Source organism: Opisthocomus hoazin, chromosome 7 (genome assembly GCF_030867145.1).
Source record: "Opisthocomus hoazin isolate bOpiHoa1 chromosome 7, bOpiHoa1.hap1, whole genome shotgun sequence".
Lineage (NCBI taxonomy): Eukaryota > Metazoa > Chordata > Aves > Opisthocomiformes > Opisthocomidae > Opisthocomus > Opisthocomus hoazin.
The window spans coordinates 53,223,244-53,247,759 of NC_134420.1; the positions used below are offsets into that span (position 1 = coordinate 53,223,244).

Genomic DNA, 24,516 nt, shown 5'->3' on the forward strand with positions numbered 1-24,516 from the left:
TGTGCAGGATTAATCCATGCAGACAGGCATTCAGATTGGACTGGGTGGTATGACACACCAAAAGATACATTTGGATGTATAGCACAACAGTGTCCACTAATGCAGCTTGCAGAGAAAATGCACTTTTTCTTCAGTGTTTTCTATTACATGTTCTGTAGTCTTTAATTTCTGAAATTGAAAGAGGCATACTATTTTTTATTACTAAAAATAGTCACATTCCTTGACGTACATTGACTATGACAAAAAATTTTATGAACATATAGGGCATCTGTGTGCATGACCAGGGATGATTTTTTTTTGTCATAGAATGGAAACACAAATGTTTCTGGGCTCAGAGGTTTATTAGCTATCATAGGTGATACAGTCTTGATGAAGTTACACAACAAGAAGTTTTGAGAATAAATTCCTTCTATCATAAATAAATGTTAGAGTAAATGCAGGAACAAAGTTGCGTTAGTCTAGGCAGGCTGTATTCTCCACATCTGAGATTTGGCACTTCAACGCCCACCTGCAGACAAGTCTGAGAAGCTAAGCAGGATGTGTGGCACAGCACAGTGCCCACTGGGTTGAATGGCAGCCTTGAATTCATGGCTCCACCTGAAGCCTTTATGCCATTGCTCTTGTAGCTATTTAACTCTACTTACTGGAGTAGAGTGGTCACTCTAGTGCTTATGTCTTATAGTTTGTTCTCTCTTTTGACCTGCCACTGGTTCCTCCTAGTCTGTGAAAAAAGAAAAATCTGCTGTAGCTGAGCTGTGTGACTCATGAACCTCTCTTTCTTTTTTTCTATTGTTGTCTTTTCCCCCCTCCTTCTTGCATGCCTCCTCATATCCATGCAATAATTGCACTCAGTAGTAACCCACAAGTAAAAAGCAGTCTTGAACCATGAAGCACATAAAATTCAAGCTGAGAATAATGCTTATAATTAGAAAGTAGAAATATTAATTTTCCCAGAAACAAAGCGCTATACTGCTCAAACATTTTGTCAGGCATGTAACAGAGGTGCTGTCAAACAATCCAGCAACCCCTGGCGATCCAAGACATCAGTGAAGAAGAAATGTGTGCATATATGTGGAGACCGACAAAGTGGGAAGAAAATGAGTCCCACATGTATTCATTTATTTGTTTATTCGGGGGAGAGAAAGTTTCCTGCTGTCTTAGCTCCCCCTCCTGGCGGTCAGGAATTGGTCTCTGTCAGGTTCCTGTTGACTGACAAGAAGCTGTACATGACCCAGATTTCCAAAGACAAAGCTTTTGTTGATTATAATGTCATGCCTTTTAAAAAGGGATTTCCTGAAGCCTGCGTCCTTCTCGGAAAAGTGTCTGCTCAATAATTTGCATGAATGTAGCTGGAAAGAGAGAAAAGCCTGGGAGGAGCAGAAGGTTAGAGAAGAGTAGGAGGGGAGAAGGATGGTGAATGACGTCTTTACACCCATTGTTGCAAGATGTACCACTCTTTAAACTTTCTTCTGCTTCCACCAAGGCAGATGCAAATCCATTTTGCTTGCCTTCAGCAGGCTGCCTGATCTGAGCTTCTGAGAATTATTATAAGTGCAAATTGAGAGGGAAAACCAGACACATCCTGATCAGAGCAGAAAAGAATACAGGAGGGAAGAGTTCATTTGTGTACATTTGCTGAATCATTTTGCTAACAGTATTGCAAAGGCAATAATGTCTTTCTCTGCCAAAATATAGATTTCATAGTGTTTGTAACAGTATGGAGACACCTTAAGGTTTCCTTTCAGTACTAGCTACTGATTATTATCACGACATCAATATTCACTTTAGAAGAGTGCAACACAAACGGTTTCTCTTTACCTCTTTGTCTCTTTTTCTTTCTCCTTACCTCTTCTTATTACATAATGCACACTCATAACTGTGAAGCAGCCACCGCAGTAAGCGTGCAAAAGGGCTTCCTGTAAAAGCATTTTGGTTCTTTTGGGTCATCTTCTCTGTGCCTTTGATGCAGAGATTAGAGCCTCATATTAATTTTTCAACATGAAGTTCGAAACCAAGTAGCTCATAGAGAAGCATATACAGTAAACCATCATCTCAGGCTCCTAATCAGTTAAAAAAAAAGCACCGTGTTCATTCATGTGTAAATATGAACTCTACTTATGTGGAAAAGAGGGATTTGCCAGGTGTTATTCCGTAATTATTTTTGTTACCAGGTGATAGAAATTCAGGGGCATTTTTCTTAAGCACTGGGAACTCTGTACTAGGTTTCAGAGGAATGGAATTAGATTTGTTTTCTGGTTGTCATTAAATTCCAGACATAATAACCTTGTACTTACTGTATATTGTAATTATGTAGAGTAAGATTATGACTCGATGATGACCTTGGTCTGCAGTAAAGCCAAGAAACCTTATGCCGAAAAGTTTACTGCTAAATGAGAGTCACTGACTGGTAGTAGTGAAAAGTGTAGATATGACCATTTGATTTTGGTTTTGCTTACCTTTCAATTTATGTTGCATGGCACTCGGGTTCAGATAAATGGACAAACTGCTAGGAAAAGTGGTGCTGAGTGGTTAGAGTATCAGAGAAAAGTCTTGGATTCCTAGGCTCTATTTTTGATTGTTTTCAAGACTAATTGAAGGAAAGAATAGCCAAGCATTGTTTAATTTCCTTTAAAAAATTAGTAGCCTTAATATAAAACATGGGAAGACTAACAAAGACAGACAACCTGGTTTCAGGAGCACAATAAAACTCCTGTGCTTATAACATAGGGCTGTAATTATTCATATGCAGTCTGTACTTCATATGTTATCTCCTCCCTTGATTCTCTGTTATCTCCCTTGAACATTAATACGTTCTCAGGCAGCCACAGGGACCTTGACTACTAAACCTGGGACTGCATGTTTGGAAGACTGTAGCATGAAAGATGGGGAGCATGGCCCTGAGAGCAGCTCTGATGCGTGTTTAGACACCATAGACAGAGCCACTGAGGCAATACTGGTCAGTGAGGTACCAGTTTGCTAGTGGGTTGTTGGGTTTTTTTTCCTAGATACCACAAATTTATGATTAAGAAACATTTTCAGTAATATGTTGTCATGGTTTAGCTCCAGCTGTCAACAAAGAACCCCGTGGCCGCACCCTCACTCCTACCTCCTGGTGGGATGGGGAGCAGAATCGGAAGAAAAAAGGCAAAACTCTTGGGTTGGGATAAAGACAGTTTAACAGAACAACAAAGGAAGAGAAAAATAACAACGATACTACTGACAAAAAGAATGACCAAAGCGAACCATACACAGTGCAATTTGCTCATCACCCAATGCCCAGGTTGGTCCCAAGCAGTGATCCCCATCCTCCGGCCAGCTCCCCCTGTTACATACTGAGCATGTTGTCACATGGTATCAGATATCCTTTTGCCTAGTTTGGGTCAGCCATCCTGGCTGTGTCCCCTCCCAGCTTCCTGTGAAAATTAACCTATCATCTCAGCCGAACCCAGGACATATATTAATTATTGAAACACGTTTGTTTGTTGAAGCTAAATTATTTCATGGCTGTGCACAGCAGGGTGACTAAAGCGTGAAGATGTGTGGATGCTTCTGACCAGTGAAGGGACTAATAAAACCTCCACCTTCCCAACTTGCAACCTGGTGTTTCAGCTTTTAAATGCCTTTAATCAAAATATCTTCAAGGAGCAGTTCAGTTCCATTGTTCAACAAAAGCAAATACCAAATTTTTATCCAGTACACAAAGCCAGAATTGCTCTTCTCCAGCTAGCATTAGTCATGCCAAAAGGGAATTTAAATAAGGCAGTTTTGAAAAAAGAGTGAGATAAAAATGTTGCTCAGAAACTCCTCTTAAGATATGAAAGGGAACATTTCCATTGGTGTCAGGAACTCAGGCCACTAAGCCAAATTTTCAGACATGACCACCTAAAACATGTGCATATGCTCTCATCTATTTCAATGTGCTTCTCTCAACTTTATTATATCATTCCTTAAATCCTAATGGGATTTCATATCCTGGCTGCAATAAGACAGGAAATGTCCTAGACACTTGGAAGGTGTGGCTTGTGCTCCAAGGACAATGTAGTTAGAAATAACAGAAATCAAATGTACAGGGTAAGGAAACAGAAACAAAATGACTAAGGTGCTGATGGGCAGATGTGTTATTAGTGAGGTATTTGCTTGTTGATTTCTTTAAGTTAACCGTGGCAGATTCCCTTACCCTCATCCTCTCTTCCTAGACTGGTTTGTAGAACTTTCTGGTTTCACAATAAGCAAGGTCGCTGCTATCTATAGTTTATGTGTTGATTCCCAAGATTTAAAATCATGAAAGCTAAGGATGTTTAATGCCCTTAATTCCTCCACTTCCAGAATTCTACTTCTGCAAACAGTCAGTTCATTCATAGAGAGACTTAGTTCAGTTTTTGTAAGAATATTGAAAACAGAGAGCTTGCTTTAGGAAGCCAACACGGCAGGGATGGGAGAAAGCTTAGTTACTCTACCTGCCTTCAGTTTTGGCAATGTGAGAAAGAACGAACTGTTTCAGACTTTTCTGCCTTCTGGAATTGGCTCAGGATGTTTTTCCTTCACAGAGTTTCTTTTTAAATCAAGCAGGTGGTTCAGCTCTTCAGTCTTTTTAATATGTTTGGGGTAGAGATTTCTAACACAGGGACACAACTCGCTTTTGCATGAGTCTCTGAGATTCACTGAAAAATACTGCAACTGTGACCACCGATGTCAGTTATTATTAAAGAGTTGTAAAAGACTACTAAGGTAAAGCTTTTCCCAAAAAATTAATTGAAACACATTCAGTTGTATCCTTGCTTCCTCATTCCTTCCCTCTATCACACCATAGACAACCCAAAAGTCATAACAGGTGCTGTTCAATATATTTATCAATGATATGGACAGCGACATCGAGTGTACGCTCAGCAAGTTTGCAGATGACACCAAGCTGAGTGGTACGGTCGAGACACCAGAAGGACGGGATGCCATCCAGAGGGACCTGGACAAACTGGAGAGGTGGGCCTGTGTGAACCTTATGAGGTTCAACACGGCCAAGTGCAAGGTCCTACACCTGGGTCAGGGTAATCCCCGCTATCAATACAGGCTGGGGGATGAAAGGATTGAGAGCAGCTCTGCTGAGAGGGACTTGGGGTTACTGATAGACGAAAGGCTGGACATGAGCCGGCAATGTGCGCTGGCAGCCCAGAGGGCCAACCGTGTCCTGGGCTGCATCAGGAGAAGCGTGGCCAGCAGGTCGAGAGAGGTGATTCTGCCCCTCTACTCTGCTCTGGTGAGACCTCACCTGGAGTACTGCGTTCAGCTCTGGAGCCCTCAGCACAAGAAGGACATGGAACTGTTGGAGCGGGTCCAAAGGAGGGCTACAAAAATGATCCGAGGGCTGGAGCACCTCTCCTATGAGGACAGGTTGAGAGAGTTGGGCTTGTTCAGCCTGGAGAAGAGAGGTTGCGGGGAGACCTGATTGCAGCCTTTCAGTACTTAAAGGGAGCCTATAGGAAAGATGGGGACAATCTTTTTAGTAGAGACAGCAGTGACAGGACGAGGGGTAATGGTTTTAAACTAAAACAGGGTAGGTTTAGGCTGGATATAAGGAAGAAATTCTTTACAATGAGGGTTGTGAAACACTGGAACGGTTTGCCCAGAGAGGTAGTGGAGGCCCCATCCCTGGAAACATTCAAGGCCAGGTTGGACAGGGCTCTGAGCAACCTGATCTAGTTAGTGGTGTCCCTGCTCGCTGTGGGGGGGTTGGACTAGATGACCTCTAGGGGTCCCTTCCAACGCAAAACTTTCTACGATTCTATGATTCTATGATTCTATGATAAATATCTAATTAGATTTGTCCTTGTGCTCTTGCTTAATACAGTCAACAGTATTTGCCAATGCATATTTTCCGTACTGAGTTTTATAGTATCAGTTTATTAAGGACTGATAGCTAGAGATTAAGATACTAGCATTAGTAAAAGGACTCCCTTTCTTGCCATCATAAGGGGACAAAACTGTAGGAAAGTTTTAACAGATTTCTACGGGCGAAATCCATGTAATAATAAAAAGGAGATAAACTCCAGAGTCCTAGCTTCCAAAGTGTGGATATGCTTAGGTGACTGTCCAGTCAGAGCTCTTCTACTTGTAATGTCTAGTGAGAAGTGCTATGTATTTGACCCAATTTGCCGGAATTGTTACTGAAATACGTTATTCAGCTGCCAGATTTACTCAGGTGAGAGGTACTCTAGGCAGAGTCCTAGAATAAGGTGAATGCATAAATCAGTTTTAGTATGATATTTCCTCCTTAGGAAATTCCCAACAAATTGGGAGCTGCAGATACCTGTGGCTGCACATCCTCAGCTGGGCCTAATCAGCAATCGGACTTACAATCAAAAAAGAGCTCGCTGAAGGGTATTGGCTCTGTTAGGAGGTACAGACTATCTCTCTCAGATGATGGAAAGGGAATGAGAGAACCACTATTATTATTCTGTGTGTTCCCAAGCATCTCAGAGGAAGCTCTGCACGTCCTTTCTTATTTTAAAAAGACAGTGTCATGACAGATCAGAGCAATATGATCTAGATGGGAGCCAGGCCATATTAAAGGCGGATAAACTGTCACACTTGGGCTCATGTTAGAATGTAATCCTGTTAGAGTTTCTCTACGTCATCTTACATAGTTGAAAAGCAACCTCTCTTGACTGAAATATGCCTGCGAGAGAGAAAACCTTAAGCAGTGGAGTAGCTAATTTTACTGTTTCTAGAAAAGGACAACACACAGTATAGGCTGCATTACAGTAGAGTGCATACATTTACCATCTGAGTTAATAATCATAAGCTACAGGACTTTTCAGGGTCTCACTTTTTATCTCCAACTGTTCTAGCCTCGAGGCTGATACCTGATGATGCTCCAAATAAAGACAGTAATCTACAAATGCAAGGTTGCAGGGTTACAACAGTTTGACTCCTAAAGAGACTTTCTACACTGTCAGTCTGTGGGATTCCCAAAAGCAGCATTTAGGACGTTATAAACTTCACAGCTGTAGCAGAAGAACAAGCTTTCACGTACTCCTGAATTACATTTCTTTCTGAATTGCCTGGATGTTGCTTAAACTGCTTAAATAAAGGAAAAAATATTTTTAAACATGATTTCTGTTCACTGAAATTCTATTTTCCTGAAATTCCAGCCAATGAGTTTTGATCCGGATTAACAAAATCTGGAAAAATACTGTGCTTATGTAACTGCAGTTCAAGACTCTGAGATCTACACATGCTTGCTAGTTGTCAAAGTTTATATACTCCATTAGATGTAAAATGCAGGATTGTTTATCAGTCTTTGGAAAAAAGCATATAACAAGACAAGATAACGTCCTACAATACAGTATCTTTCATTGCATGCTTTAGAGACTTGAATTGTTTGGTTATAGATCTCAATAATAAATGGTATCTGGGAAGCTAAAAGTTAAAAAGTACACTGAAAAGCTGACAATATACAGTAAAGAACTCATGTATACCAAAGTTAACAGATTTGTTTATGTAGCCATTCACAGACAACTGTGTAGCAGAATCAGAAGAAGTACCTAACCTTTGTGATTTCAAAGTGCTCTTCTGCAAAACTGCTGTAATTTGACCTGATATCCTAAAACAATAACTTAGCAGATGTGAGTCTGTTTCATTTAGTGGAAAGCTAATTCTGAAGTCTGTTGACAGCACCATTCACATCAGAAAAAATATCAAGATAATAGTTTTCGCAAATACATGCCTTACAGCAGGGTATCTTGAATTTGTGGATTACCATACTTATTTAAAAGACTCTCCTCATATTCACTGTAGTGAGGTGCAATAATCTGGCAGTGTGCATTAAACTGCAGAATATACATAATGGCATCACAGAAATAGAAGCAGAACATTCCAGAGTCTGGTCGGAAATGAAAAAAACTTAGAGTGTGATTAAATAATGCGGCCCAGAATCTACTCTGTCAAGCATCAGTGAATAGCATTCATTGAAGTCAGCGGTTCTGCAAAAGAAAAAAAAAAACCTGAGCAAAAATTTCCAGTTAAATGGTTTAGTTGTAGGTTTGTAAAATGTTTTAATTTTAGGATTTGAAACAGACTGTGAGAGGGTGAAGACTGGAGGTACAATACTCAAACACAAGTGATAGATGTAGCCTTCATTGAAGTCACTGGAAGTTCTTCAATCACTGCAATGACTTTGATTAAATCTGTTTCAAGATTATTTAACAGTAATATTAAGCTGATGTTTAATATTAATGCTTTTTTTTCCAGAAAGCCATAAAGAGCACAGCCTCAGAATAGTCTTCCAGTGGTCTTGATCTTCCCTATTAAACATTTCATGCTATTCAGCTTTTTCTTTTCTCTTTTCTTTTCCAGGCAGGCCAGATCTGGCAGATAGCTGATATGAGGACTTTGCTGACTTCAGAAAGCTGAGTGTAACACCAATAGACTGCAGTGAAAGGAAATATTATCCCTCCAAGCAGCTCATATACAGATGACTTCTGGTAGCTTTAAATTAACCTGTTGCTCACCTGCAAAGACACAGCTGTTGTTTCTTTCAGCACACATGGAGGAAGGCAACAAACTTCGTAACCCTGGCTAATAAGGCTGTGGCTTTCTTATAAAAAGTAGGAGGTAGGCCAATTATAAAAGGATTATTTTATACCTGAATTCCAGGACTTTATCTCTAGCCTGAACACTGGACATAAATAGAAGCCAATTTTAATGACCTGAGATTTTACTACCTGTGCTTTATTATTGTAATCAGTTCTTTAACACTTTGGTACTTTATTTCTTTAACTTAGAAATGGGTTCATGGACTAGAATGTGGCCCACGGATTGGGCTGTTCTCATGAAATCATGGCTTATCTTTTCCCTGGGGCTCTACATGCAGGTCTCCAAAACTTTGGCCTGCCCAAAAGTGTGCCGCTGTGACCGAAACTTTGTCTACTGTAATGAGAGAAGCTTGACCTCAGTGCCTCTTGGGATACCGGAGGGTGTAACCGTCCTCTACCTCCATAATAACCAAATTAATAATGCTGGATTTCCTGCAGAGCTGCACAATGTCCAGTCTGTGCACACAGTCTACCTGTATGGCAACCAGTTGGATGAATTCCCCATGAACCTGCCCAAGAATGTCAGGGTTCTCCACCTGCAGGAAAACAACATTCAGACCATTTCTCGGGCTGCCCTTGCTCAGCTTTTGAAGCTGGAAGAGCTGCACCTGGATGACAACTCCATCTCCACTGTTGGCGTTGAGGATGGGGCATTCCGGGAAGCCATCAGCCTCAAGCTTCTGTTCTTGTCCAAGAATCACTTAAGCAGCGTACCAGTAGGCCTTCCAGTGGACTTACAAGAACTTCGAGTAGACGAAAACCGAATTGCTGTCATTTCAGACCTGGCTTTCCAGAATCTTACAAGCCTGGAACGTCTGATTGTGGATGGCAATCTCCTTACTAATAAAGGCATAGCTGAAGGCACCTTCAGCCACCTCTCCAAGCTCAAGGAATTCTCAATAGTGCGGAATTCACTGACCTACCCTCCTCCCGATCTTCCAGGTACACATCTGCTAAGGCTCTACTTGCAGGACAACCAGATAACCCATATACCACTTACAGCCTTTTCAAACCTCCGTAAGCTGGAACGGCTTGATATCTCCAACAATCAGCTTCGGATGTTGGTAAAGGGGGTATTTGATAATCTCCACAACCTGAGGCAACTCACTGTAAGGAATAATCCCTGGTTGTGTGACTGCAGTATTAAGTGGGTCACTGAATGGCTCAAATTTATTCCTGCTTCTATCAATGTACGGGGTTTTATGTGCCAGGGACCAGAGCAGGTCCGAGGTATGGCAGTCAGAGAGCTCAATATGAATATGTTATCATGCCCCACCACCACCCCTGGTCTGCCACTTATCATCACCCCAGTCCCAGCTACAGCCATGCCAACTACATTAGTTCCCACTTCATCAGTTCCTCCCCCAGCTAGCAAATATAATCTTCTCACTCCCACCACAGCCACACTCCCCACTGTGCCTGACAGAGAGGACAGAGAAAGGGTGACACCTCCTATATCTGAAAGGATTCAACTCTCCATCCATTTTGTGAATGACACTTGCATCCAAGTTAACTGGATGTCTCTTTTTACCGTGATGGCATATAAGCTTACATGGGTTAAAATGGGCCATAGTCTGGTAGGAGGAATTGTTCAGGAACGAATAGTTAGTGGTGAGAAGCAACACTTAAGCTTGGTAAATCTGGAGCCTAAATCCACCTATCGGATTTGCTTGGTTCCACTGGATACTTACAACAATTACCGAACTGGAGAAGACACTGTCTGTTCAGAAGCCACAACCAAGGCTTCATTTTTGAGCAATGGCAGCAACATCCCCTCCAGCCATGAGCAGACAACCTCTCAGAACCTGGGCTCCCCATTTCTGCTGGCAGGGTTGATTGGGGGTGCAGTGATATTTGTCCTTGTGGTCCTGCTCAGCATTTTTTGTTGGCACATGCACAAAAAAGGGCGTTATACCTCCCAGAAGTGGAAATATAACCGGGGCCGTCGGAAAGATGACTACTGCGAGGCAGGGACCAAGAAGGACAACTCCATCCTGGAGATGACGGAAACCAGCTTCCAGATTGTCTCCTTAAATAATGATCAGCTCCTTAAAGGAGATTTCAGACTGCAGCCCATTTATACCCCAAACGGGGGCATTAACTACACAGACTGCCACATCCCCAACAACATGCGATATTGCAACAGCAATGTCTCAGACCTGGAGCACTGTCATACATGATAGTGAGGGGAGATGGGGGTGTCTAGGACAAAGAGAAAAAAACTCTGGAAAAAGTAACCCCCCGACAACAATGAAAAAATTACATTTGATAAATGTTACCCAGATGCATTTATGCATTTGAATACTCTGTAATTTATATGGTGTACTATATAATGGGATTTAAAAAAAGTGCTATCTTTTCTATTTCAAGTTAATTGCAAATGGTTTTGTAACTCTTTGCTTTTTAAATCTTTAAAAAATATTGCGAAGTACTGTACAGGGTTGTACAATAAGAACCCAGTGTCATGGCAAAGGAAAGAATGACTCATTCTTCAAACATTAACCACTTTGCTGTCGAAGCTGTCTGAGGGATGTTAAGTTTCTACGTGTCCTATAGTACAGGAAAATAAGTGCATATTAAAACAGGGTCACTAGAAATGAACAAAAACAATTCAGATAGAATGGGTACAACCCTTCCATCTTGAACCTGTCATTTGCTGTTGAGCTTCAAACAATTGGAAATACTTCTGTTCCCTTTCGTCAGTTCTGCATTTCCCACTTCCAGCTGAAAGTTGGAGTTCTGAGTGCTACCAAAAAGGCTACTTTCTTGTTTGATTAGTTTTCTCCCAATATACCTGGAATAAGAAAGGTAGACAGAACTCAGTGTCAAAGTGACCTTGATTCCTATTTGCAAAGCTACTCTGAAAGTGTCCCCCAGTACTATATACTTGTATGATAGAAATGGTTCCTGCTTTTCATTATGATGAAGAAGCTTTAGGCATTCTCTGACCCTTCTCAGTGGGAGATGAAGGTTATCAATATGTAACAGATAGCTGTCATTACATTGCACCTCTCTTTAATAGAGCAACATTTGTCGACACAGCATGTTCAGGTAAAGCCTGAATGAGGGAAATTCTGAGTGCTTCCAGCCCTGCAGTATTAATGCAGCATTTGGAATCTACAAGTACAAATTGCCGAAAACATGATGCAAATATGATGCAAATGGAAAGGTTGCTATTGACTATTATGATTTAAGCGCTGTTTGATTTAGGGGTCTGAGTTATGTTCAGTTTGGAGAAGTAGGAAAAAAAAAAACAGAGAAAACAGATAAGATCTTTTAAAAAATTATTAATTACTGGAAAGGCCTCCAGGCCTATTACGAACTGAAATAAGTTCAACAGGGAAAATCGTATTTAAATTCTGGTTGGAGTTTTTGGTTTTGTTTTGTTTTTTTCTCCATTCAGGTGTACCAAGACGGACATTAAGCATTTGATTAGCTGAGGAATTTTGAGAACACAAGTACACAATGTCCCTCTAAATTACCCTTCTTTTATTTTAAGCTTTTGGAAGTTTTTCACAATGATCTGTGCTTTGTAAGCAGTAGGTGGGCTTAAAATTTGCTCCTTTATTCCCTCAAATGCTTTAGCTGGAATACCTTCTGAGTCCTTGAGCTTTGCATGCACTGTACAAAAACGTCATGCTTGTATTAAACCCATGATGCTGCTCTCAAAAATACGTAATGTTCCAGGCACTCCATTGACTCTGTGTCTGCCAAGAACTCTGGATTTCTTGCCAGCTCAGTGGTGAAATCTAATTCTTCCTTTTTTTTTTTTTTCAGTTTGTTTGTTTTTTTAGTGCAGCTCACTTTCTCCTGAGCGTGGGGACAAGCAGAAGTTCACAAAAAAGAGGAAAAAAAAGGGAGACAAAACTTTCCTGAGGCAGTAGGGAACCAAAGAGAAAACTTTTTACAGGGGTCAACTAGGGTCAAGGAGAAGTTGTTAGAAGTGGACTGGAAGTAAAGGTTGAAGCACTTTCACTGCGGAATACTTAGACTTTTCACTTCATGAGGCTGCTTATGATGGGAGAGAGGGTTTTAATCCTTTCCTTTGCTCACTTCACTCAACCCATTCTTGAAACCCAGAAGTCTATGAGTGTGTAGTTTCTCAAATTCAAATCACATGATAACAGTCATTTTCTGCAATGACAAAATGAATCCAGTTATGACTGATGGCAGAGTACAATCATTGTGTAAGGAACCACGTCCTTCCCCCGACACCTTTTATAATCACATTTTGAAATTCCACTCTATATTGTGTATATTTACTATTTTCTCCAGCTATAACAGATGTTTTAGGCAACCTGTGTGGCTACCATAATAGCAAAGTCACTGAAATTTTGCTGAATAAAAGGCTGCCATATGATTTCAAATGGTGTAATTCTAGTTAGAAACATCTATGCAAACTGTTTTTTTCTGTGACCTATTTACTGAAGATTATGATGAGAAGGTTGATACTTTTGTTATGTTTGTTTAATATGTTTTAGCTGCCAAAGCCGACAAGACAAACAACAAATAGTTGTGCTTCTGCATGCTTCCATTGCATGCTGGAGTTTGTCTGAAATTAAGTAGAGCCAGAGATTCCCATTGGGTGTGGATGTAGCATTTAACTTCACTGAAATAACTAGCTGTACGTTTCATTTCAAAAAGCATCCGCTGGAAGTATATGCTTACTAGAATTCCATACTTCACTGACTGATACTAGAGGAATCTTCATCCTCCTTCATGAACATCTTGTGTTTAGGCCTCAGGATACCATAGTTTCAAGATGAGCTAGGCACCTTACTTGTAGCAAATGACTTATTCAGGGAGTTCAGCTGTACTGTAGGTGAATGATCCACAAGCCCAAACTGATGACAACGAATGTGGTTACTGTCCTAACAAGGTGAAAACAGAAGACATTCACAAACTGTTTGTTCTGATCTCAGATGATGAAATGTATATCTATCTATCTGTAGACTATCACTTGCTTACCTAGATCAAAAATCAAAATTATATTAAAGATAGCATAGTTCATGCTTCTTTTCAGTATGAAGAGGAATATATATATTGGTATGGGATATTGACAAAGTTTCTTTTCTGTAAATACACTTCTGAAGAAAAGTAGCAAGCCACTTACATCAAAATTTGTGGATAGAGCTGGGAGTATTATTTAAACAAATGCACAGTTGTAGTCAACCGAAAAGTCATATGTTTCATTTGAAGAATGTTTCTCCCAATTCTAAATGCTATTCAGCTGCAAAAGAGTTAATGCATTTCAGCCTACAACAGAGTTTGGCACGTTTCAAAGTGTCAGTCACACAAACAGTGGAGACTTCATTTCAGGACACATCTGGATAAGTACATAAGGAGCAATTTTCACTAGGTAAAATATTTGGAAATAGTCAGAGATAGAAATGGGCAATGATATTTTGGTGGTGTAAAGTTTAACATGTTTTCCTTGGGCTGCATAAAAATGGGGGTCATCTCTACATAGTACAAATACCTGACCATATATATTAACTAAAGGTTATAGAGCAAAAGTCCCAAATGTGTGCATATACAACTTCTCCAAAATGTTCACTTCCAGGTCCTGATTTGAACAGGTTCATTGGACCTGGGGGCAAATGAGTGGTTTACAGACAAAATCTCACCCATCTTCCATTGTATACTGCTAACAGCTGACATACATGTACAGAAAAGATTGGTGAGTGGAATAAAGTAAAAGTTTTAAGTGAAATGATGTTAAAGCAGTATCACAACACTGCTGTGTCCAGTGCTTGAGTTCCTTGTGAAGACTTACTGATTTGCAAACGTGTTCTCATTTTCACAGACTGTCAATGTAACAAGTGTTCCTTGCATGTAGCTTGCTGGTAGAAACAAACACCTGAGGAATACATGGACTTTCTGTTAACAGGTTTTCATTGGAGACATTAGTGTTGAATTTCTTCATAAGAATATTTAGGGATTGGGTTACTTTGAATTGAAAAGATATTAGCAGTTTTCCCTATAAGTCAATAAAGGACTACGATGAATGCCACGTAAAAAAGAGTAATTAAATAGCTTATGCTATTTGCTACTAGAGTAGTTCAACTATATCTTTCTCTCAGTTATTTTCTCTTTTCACGAGAAAAAGTTTCTCCCTCTGAAAAATGTATCAATTTTAATTTTGCAAGCAAAAGAACTTTATACATATTTTATTGTTGTTATGGTTTTAAGGATCTACATAAGGCACTTTATTAACGACATTGAAGTGGAAGTTCAGTCTCAGCTTTTGACAGTGAAGTGGTTAATTCCCATTGAATTCTCCATTTATACTACTTCTTCACCTTAAATTATAACATGAAGATATTAAAGTTTTTTCTTTAGAACATGAGAGTAATGGTTTTACACATGACTTATCTTTCCAGCTCAGTGGAAAAACAAAACAGAAATGAGTGCCAAAACCAAAAGTTACTGGCTCTGAGCCTCATCAAACCCTGCCTGATGCTCTCTTTTAAACACAGAGATAATCCTAGGAAGCTGGTGATCACTCCTTCCCTGAACTCTGCTGAACAGGGCACTTTGTGTCCCAGATGATACTACAGGCAATATTGAAGCATTTGACATTAAACTTTTGTACAGCATAGAATGCATTACTCTTTAAAAAAGGACAGTGACTAGTAGTCCATCTGGAAAACTAGTACAAAAAAGATTTGACAAGCTTTTATTATACTGGGGCTCTGTGGAAATGTGCCTCATGAGAGCTGAATTGTGATCCTCTCAGAAACAGATAAGCTACTAAATAAATTGTTATCATCCCTTTGTCCCAAATATCTGAAGAATATATTTCATAAAATTGATTTTAACTGAGACATGCACACTTGATTCTGTTCTGTGTTTGGTATACTTTCTATCTTTAACATGAAAAAATAGATGGTTTGAAGTCTGCATTATCTGTTTTCTGCAATCTGCCATGTTGCACGCATTGTTAACTTCAAAACCTCACTATACACTATATATTATCTTGTTGACATATTCAGTAAAGAGTTATTTACAAAAATACAATAATCCTGCTGTATTTATATGAGCAACTTAATTAAAATAAGGGTGTGAATATCTGAAAGGGAAAACAGAAAAACAAAAATATCAAACTTCTGCACTTTCATTCCTGGAAATATTTTCAAATGTTCTACTGCATGTTCACCCTCTCTTCACATTCTAAAAGACAAGTATTTTCATCTTCTATCTCTCAAAGAGTTAAACCATTTATTACTTCAACTTCTCAGATTTATCCTTATCTTTATAAGATTATATAATTTTCATATGCATATAGGGAAGCACTGTAAAACAGGAACAGTTTGTATTTCAGTTTTTGCAGTTAATAGATACACTTCAGCAACTACACATATATAACAAATATATATATGTGGATGCTGTGACTCATTATATGCATAGTCATTTGACAAATCTGTTTGACATTCCCCCTCGACAATCTTAAACCTGCCTTTAATCTATTATTATCTATTAATCTGTTTCCTTGAAATGAAATACGATTTTTATTCCAACACTCCCTTCAAAATTGTTCTTGAATCTTCAGAATGCACAAGGTTCAGATATAGGCCTTAAAAAATTTTTGTATATCTTATACCTAACATACACGATAGTATATACAGTATATATAAAGAGATGATTTAGCTACTTGGAAATGAAAACTATCCCTCATCTAGTTACACATACAAGAACTAATTTTTGGCTTTGGCAGAACCTGAAATATCAAATCTTGCAAGCTGTGACATTTCAAACTTTAGAAATGTAATATCGTTGAGTGTCACAATTCATCTATAAACTATCTTATTCTCTGTCTTAACCCAGAATATCAAGTAAAACCACTGAGAGCTGTTGTGAAATACATCCACATCTAGGCCCCCCTTAATATGCTTCCTTGAACTTGAAGTTTCTTCTGAGCCAGATAAGACCCTGGTAACTAAACCTTCTTGTCTTACCACAGGAAGGTGGACAACAGTGGTAAAGTAAATGATAAACACTTAATCGTCCTTTATATATTTCTGGCAAAAATAATGGCATCATAATTTTCAACTGGAGATTTTGTTTTCTCTCTCAAAAAAAAGTTGACAAACACTGACTACTACATCAGATAATCTTTTAATAGCCCAAAATGATTTATTTTAGTAGAGGTCAATCTTTATATTTACTTTTTATAGTTCTAAGCTCAGTTATCTGGAGCTATTCACACACGTGTGTGTAGATTCCTGGGGCTGGGTAGGGAGGGTTTAGCTACAAGGAAACCGCAAAGTAAGCACACAGAGGAATGTTTTTCAATATTGTTCAGTGAACATTTTTCAATATTTCACTTAAAAAGAGTTATTCTATCTAAGAATAGATATGATACCACATGGAGAAACTACAGTTGGTCATTAAAGTATGAAACAAATATTTTAATACTATTTGAAGTGCCACTGGCAGTGAAGACTCAAACTAAAAATCACTGGAATACTTCTATCACACGGGTAGAGACTTGGTGAATTTTTTAATAATAATTTGCATTCCTAAAACAAATGAATACACTCTTATGGTGAAATCCTGACCCCACTGATTTCAACTATAGATTGGAATATCTATAGGAGTAATATATATGTCAGAAGGATTATTAAAAACATCGAGTATGACACATTGTATAATATGACACACTATGTATCCCCATATGAAATACGTGAACTGAGTAAGACAGTAGGGCTACATATCACATTGTAAGCTTGATATCTCTTTTGAAAAACTAGGGGAGCAGTGAAATACACTTTACAGAAGATGAGGGGAGAGAGAAATACGTACTGAGCAACATTGTCCAACGTAGCGCCACACTAGATATGGACATTTAAAGCCACAAACAGGTCACAGAGCATAGCAAGAATGTTCTTTTACACATAAACACACACATTTTCTGCTTACAAGTCCATATTATGGCTAACATGTGACTACAAAAATGCATGTATGAATATTAAGAATTTATTGTATACTTACACTTTGGTGGAGGCATATAGAATAAGAAGAATTTTGACTCTGTGAACTGGGTCTATGATTTACCTTTGTATAGAAAGGATTCACACACAGAAGGAAGTGACAAAAGAACAGAAGTCATGCTGATTTCATTGTCGTTTTTTTTTAAGTGTAGAGCGCCTTGAAGAATGAAGACAGTGTATAAACTATTATGGAAAATCCAACTCAAATGCATGTGTGTGTTTACGACTTTAATATGCTCTGTTCAAAAGTGAGAAGTCTCCGTGATGAATACTAGTCAGAGTGATAAGCTGAACACGACCATTCTTGACCAGCACAATTGCCAGAAAGATTCTGTTAAAATGGCGCATTTCTTCAGTGAAGTCAGTATTTCTGCTTCTATAGACTTTGAGCAGGTGATCACACAGCTAAATAAAATTCTTTGTGATGGGAATTGCAACAATGTGTCTAAAGATGGAGTGCTGTAATTTTCATACTTTGAAACTGCCCGTTTGCGGTGAAGAAAAGGCAGATTTTGTTCTGTGAAGATGAACTATAGTAATAATTACGGACAGAGTAGAGCTACTACTCTTTACTGGCACTTTACGGACATGGGAAAGGACATGCTCTAAAAATATACATTGGGACAATTTTAAATGTCCTTTATGATTTTCAGAATCTTCAGACAAAATCCATTTCTAACACATGCACAACATTCCAAAACAATTCAATCCCTAATAAATGACTGCAATCCCTTGAAATGAATAAAATAAAGAACATGTGATATGATGAGTATTTGCAGAAAGTGCATAGTACTTTTTCAGAGATTTAGCTGTGGTTAAAAAAGAAAAAAAAGATGACTTAAACTAGAATAGCTTTGTATTTATATGTTAAGTCCTTCCAAATTTATAACAATGCACTCACTTGAATGTCAAACTTTGGCTTGACTTGAAAGTCAAGCGATTTAAATGACAGTCTGGTAAGCCTGACCTCATATACCTTCACAACCTGGTCTGTGCATTCACATTTCAGGAACCAATACATAACTCATTGCTCTCTGACTTACACAGCGAATGTTAAGAATTTTTCCCCATGAAAGAAAAGTGTTAAGAAAATATGAGTTGTTGTGAAGTCAAATACTGCAGTATACGTTAATGTGAACAATTTCATTTATTCAAGCAGGGCATTACGATGTCTTTGTGAGGACTGCAGAAGTAAGGCATGCACATTAACTCTATGCCATTTTCAAGAAAACCTCTCTCACCAGTACTAGACACTACTCCTAACTAACAACAAGCACATATGACTTACCAGGCATATATGACTTAGAAAAATAAACAAATGGAAATATGTTCCAAGTTATTATAGTTATTCTAAGAATATACAGTTGAGTACTTTGAGCAATTGAAAAACTCTCATGAAAGTATTGAAGCTTTTCATATTAAAGGCCCCTAGCAAGCAAGAAATGAGTTCCACTCATAAGAGATGAGTCTAGGCAGCTTTTCACTTACATCTGCATTGTAGGTTAGTTTTGAAGTCAATATTTTCTTATTTTTGCCTGATTACAGGAGAAGTATCAGGTTCACGGTATTCTCAGATTTAACTTGTCATGATTTTGCTTTGGAAGTCTCTCCATGCACTGATTTACTTTGTCATACATGAAAAGTTTGAAGGATAAGCTACTTTATGTGTGATACTTGCCTTCATGACAAATTAATAGTTAACTATATTTCTGTACCTTTCTGCTTTGGTTTTGGCTTTTCTCTTTACAATTTAACACTATGAACAAGTGGAAAATGGAGCAAATTTAAAGTAGAGCAAGTCTGAATTATTTTCTGCTACAGTTATAACAGTAGTAAGACTGCGTCTTCTTTTTAGCACAAGACAAAATTTAAGAATATTGAGTTAAGAAAGAAATTATCTTGAAGAATTTTGCTATAAATTTTAAGTTGAATTCATTGTTTTTCAACATTTAGTTACAGTAGTCATGATAGGAAGTTGAGCTGAGAAGACTGGATAAAGACTGGATTAAGTTTGTGGTTATAGGAATTTCGTGTTTATAGCTTCAGTTTTAACAGATAATTACTTGTAACTGCACAAAGAGAAGAGAGCAAATGCATCTTCTCCCTTACTCAGGTACCTCAGACTCAATCCTGTAGTGATCAAGGAGGAAGATAGCTACTTGACAGAGATCTCAATCAAAAAACGAGGTGTCCAGAACAGAAGGAAAATAACTGGAGTCATGGCATTTTACTTTGCTGACTGCAGATCTGGACCATTTTATGAGGGATGCAGCAAATTATGGGTCCTCTGCAGCATTATGTAGGAATTTTTGTTTGTACAGGACCTTAGTAAGGTATCTTCACTGAGGTGCATCTTCTTGGAGGTCTGTAACAAAAGGCACAACCCACGCCTATAAAAGCAGGGAAAGATCTGAGTTTTATTTTGTTTTGTGGGCCTTTAATTATCATTTCCTGCAAGTTCTGAAGTTCCAGGTACAGCGTTATGTTCAAGAGTGTGTAAGAAGGCAGTATTGGAAGGTCATGTTTTTGATTACTCTCCTTTCATCAGTGTAAATAATAGTAAGATACTGGCAGATGAAATTCCAAACCACAGCAGATGCGGTCATTGTGATAATGATCAGAGCAGACACTCCTACTTTCAGTTTAAATGTCTATTACTTTGCTCCATTATTCCTTGTCCAGTTAATGGTTTTTCTTAACATTTGAAAATAAGCAGTTAGTACTATTGCTTATTTGTCGCAATACAATAAAGAAGTTTCTGCAGAACAATTATACCTGCAAACTGTGATTATAATTACCCAGTGAAGCTAAGCTACAGAAATACTGGAAGTACAGCGAACCATTTGTCATGAGGTAATGATCTTCTACTGTGATACCAGTTCAGCTTATATCCAGAATATGAAAAATCACAATTTCCTTTGCATTGGCATCATTTCTTCTATGCCACATCAACCTCTAGCATGAGTGACTTCAAGGACAAATTGCTGCTTGCTGCCTCAAGTGATAATGCCATTTATAAGTGTTTACATTTAAGATTAAAACAAGAAGAGTAAAGCTGTTTTCTGATTGCCTGCATTTTTCAGGCTGCTGTAGTAGTAGTTTGCTCTATACCTGTCTACTGCACTATTTGTCTCTCACAATTTTTACACACATATAAGACACAGACATGAATACATGCACAAGCATACTTGTTTTGTATACATCTTATATATATATATATGTTTAGATACTCAAACATATGTATAAGCATATATATATATATATAGACATGTGCTGTGGATTTCTGTATGAATAAATATGGATTGGTCTGGGTTGAACCCCATACTGATCTTTTGCTCTGGATTTATGCATCATTTCAGTTCCACTTCAGGTTCTGAAAGAAAGCAAAGATGTAGAAGAGCATGAATTTTTTTGAAGAACTGTATTGTCAGTATTGGTGAGAGCATCTTTTCAATAATGTATGTGCTTTGGCAGCCTGTGCACTAAAACTTGAATAATACAGAGATGATTAACATAGCTCCTGGAAGCGCATACTATGCACCTTCTGAAATACACTTTCCAATGCACAAAGCACATCTGAGGAGTGATTTTATAGCAGGACTGTTATGTGTGGTTGCTAAATAAGCCGTAGACCAAGGAGAATGTGGGAAAAGACAGTATGAACTAAAACCCAGTATGAACAAGAAGGGAAAAATTCAGATGTCTCTAAATCATTAGCATTACAGTTGACTTTTTCAATGTTATTTTCTTCTCTGCAGTCTATTTTTCTTTCCCTGTACTTCACAGTTTTTCCTTCTCATATGAACTGTCTTTTAATTCACTTGTCATCTTCTGCTTCATGAAGAACCCAGAGATACAAGTGTCTGCTGAGTTGCAGTGAGTTTGAAAAGCTGCATTTTTTCCAGTTAAAAAAAAGCAAACCAAAATCTCTCAGCAAACATTCCTCTGCCTTGTTATAGAAGATAAATTGTTTAGAGACAAATTTTTGCAGTCCCCAATAATCAAGCAAACAGCATTTGATCAGGAGACAAGATTTATCTATGTTTCAAAGGCTAATCTTACTTTGAAAATGTAGAGAAATGCACTGTCAAATGAACACCTTAGCTGCATTGATTCTAAAAGGTGACATGTACTCATTTGGATTTAGCTTTTGACATCTGATCAAGAATGAGAGTCAGATAACCATAGCAAATGGAAAAGCGTAGAACACTAATAGCATTACTCTGTTGAGTACAGAGTATTATATGCCTGAAATAACATTAATTTCTTTATATTAGAACTTCTTGCTGTAAAATACAGTTGTATTTTCTAACAAACTTTATGGCCTTCAAAATTTTATTCACAAGTTATTTCTCATAATTATTTAAAAATTGTGTTTCAGAAATGATCTGCTTCAGAGAGGTCTTTTAGTAATACTAAATATCAGTCCTATGCTGTATGAACCGCTTCCAGCCCTGACAGGTCTTTGGTAATGTTAGACACCTGGGCACGCCTGCAGCGCTATGATCTTATTGGCATCACAGAGATGTGGTGGGGTGGCTCCTACAACCAGAGTGTTGGAATGGAAGGATACAGGCTCTTCAGGAAGGACAGGCAGGGGAGACAAGGAGGGGGTGTTGCCCTTTGTGTCAGTGACCAGCTGGAGTGCATGGAGCACCACCTGGGGATGGATGAGGAGCTGAGCAACAGCTTATGGGTCAGGATTAAAGGGAGGGCAGGGACCGGTGACATTATGGTGGGGGTCTGCTACAGGCCACCCGATCAGGAAGAATGGGTGGACGAGGCCCTCTACAGGCAGATAGGAGCAGCCTCACATTCACAAACCTTGGTCCTCACCAGGGACTTCAAACACCCTGATATCTGTTGGACGGACAACACAGGAGGGTGTAAGCAATCCAGGAGGTTTCCTGGAATGTGTTGATAGCAACTTCCTTCTCCAAGTGATAGTGGAACCCACGAGGAGAGGTGCTATGCTGGACGTTGTTCCCACCAACAAGGAGGGGCTGGTGGGGAATGTGAAGCTCAAGGGCAGCCTTGGCTGCAGTGACCATGAAATGGTGGAGTTCAAGATCCTTTGGGCAGCAACGAGGGCACACAGCAAGCTCACTACGCTGGACTTCAGGAGAGCAGACTTTGGCCTCTTTAGGGATCAGATTGGTAGAGTACCATGGGATAAAGCCCTGGAGGGAAGAGAGGCCCAAGAAAGGTGGTTAATATTCAATGATCACCTCCTCCAAGCTCAGGAGTAATGCGTTCCAACAAAGAGGAAGTCAGCCAAAAACACCAGGGGGCCTGCATGGGTGAACAAGATGCTCCTGGACAAAGTCAAACACAAAGAAGAAGCCTACAGAGGGTGGAAGTAGGGACAGGTAGCCTGGGAGGAATACAGAGAAATTGTCAAAGCATCCAGGGATCAAGTTAGGAAAGCTAAAGCCCTGATAGAATTAAATCTGTATAGGGACATCAAGGGCAACAGCAAAAGCTTTTATAAGTACATCAGAGAAAAAAGAAAGGCTAGGGAAAATGTGGGCCCATGCTGGAAGGAAACGGGACACCTGGTTACACAGGATATGGGGAAGGCTGAGGTACTCAATGACTTTTTTGCCTTAGTCTTCACCAGCAAGTGCTGCAGCCACATTGCCCCAATTGCAGAAGGCAAAGGCAGGGACTGGGAGATGAAGAACTTTCACTGTAGGAGAAATTTGGGTTCAAGACCATCTAAGGAACCTGAAGGGGCACAAGTCCATGAGACTTGATGAAATGCATCTGTGGATCCTGAGGGAACTGTGGATGAAGTTTCTAAGTCACTATACATCGTATTTGAGAAGTCATGGCAGTCTGGTGAAGTTCCCAGTGATTGGAAAAGGGGAAACTAACATCCATCTTCAAAAAGTGAAAAAAGGAAGACCTGGGGAACTACAGGTCAGTCAGTCTCGCCTCTGTGCCCGGTAAGATCATGGAGCAGATCATCCTGGAAACTATGCTAAGGCACAGGGAAAATGAGGTGATTGGTGATAGCAAACATGGCTTCACTAAGGGCAAAGCGTGCTTGAAAAATGTGGTGGGCTTCTACAGTGGGGTTACTGCATTGGTGGATAAGGGAAGAGCAACTGATGTCATCTACCTGGACTTGTGCAAAGCATCTGACACTGTTCCACACAACATCCTTGTCTCTAAATTGGAGAGATGTTGATTTGATGGATGGACCACTCAGTGGATAAGGAACTGGCTGGACGGTCACACTCAAAGAGATGCAGTCAATTGCTCGATGTCCGAGTGGAGAGCAGTGACAAGTGGTGTTCCTCAGGGGTCAGTACTGGGACCAGTGCTGTTTAACGTCTTTGTCAGCAACATGGACAGTGGGCTTGAGTGCACCCTCAGCAAGTTTGCTGATGACGCCAAGCTGTTAACATGCTGGAGGGAAAGGATCCTTCCAGGGCAGCCTTGACAGTCTTGAGTGTGGGCCTGTGCAAACCTCATGAAGTTCAACAAGGCCAAGTGCAAGGTCCTGCACATGGGTCGCAGCAATCCCAAGAACAAATACAGACTGGGCGGAGAATGGGTTGAGAACAGCCCTGAGGAGAAGGACTTCAGGGTGAGAAACTCATCATGACCCGGCAACATAAGCTTGCAGCTCAGAAAACCAACCATATCTTGGGCTGCATCAAAAGAAGCATGGCCAGCAGGGCGAGGGAAGTGATTCTGGCTCTCCTCTCTGGTGTGACACTACCTGGAGTACTGTGTCCAGCTCTGGAGCCCTCAGCACAGGAAAGACATTGACCAATTGGAGCGGGTCCAGAGAATGGCCACAAAAATGATCAGAGGGATGGAACAACTCTCCTGTCAAGAAAGGCTGAGGCAGTAAGGCTTGTTCAGCCTGGAGGAGAGAAGGCTGCAGGGAGACCTTATAGCCCTGAAGAGGGCCTACAAGATAG

At 39.5% G+C, this 24,516-nt stretch overlaps 1 protein-coding gene across 3 annotated transcripts in view; it reads left to right on the forward strand.

Annotated features, from left to right (window-relative positions):
• The window catches only part of FLRT2 (fibronectin leucine rich transmembrane protein 2), a 72,253-nt gene extending 50,334 nt beyond the window's left edge, over positions 1–21,919 (forward strand). For all 3 annotated transcript variants that reach the window (XM_075425959.1, XM_075425958.1, XM_075425960.1), the window contains exon 2: positions 8,350–21,919. In XM_075425959.1, the coding sequence (XP_075282074.1) occupies positions 8,780–10,768 (1,989 nt within the window). In that variant the 5' untranslated portion in view covers positions 8,350–8,779 and the 3' untranslated portion in view covers positions 10,769–21,919. The remainder of the gene's footprint in view (positions 1–8,349) is intronic.
• Positions 21,920–24,516: the final 2,597 nt, after the last annotated feature.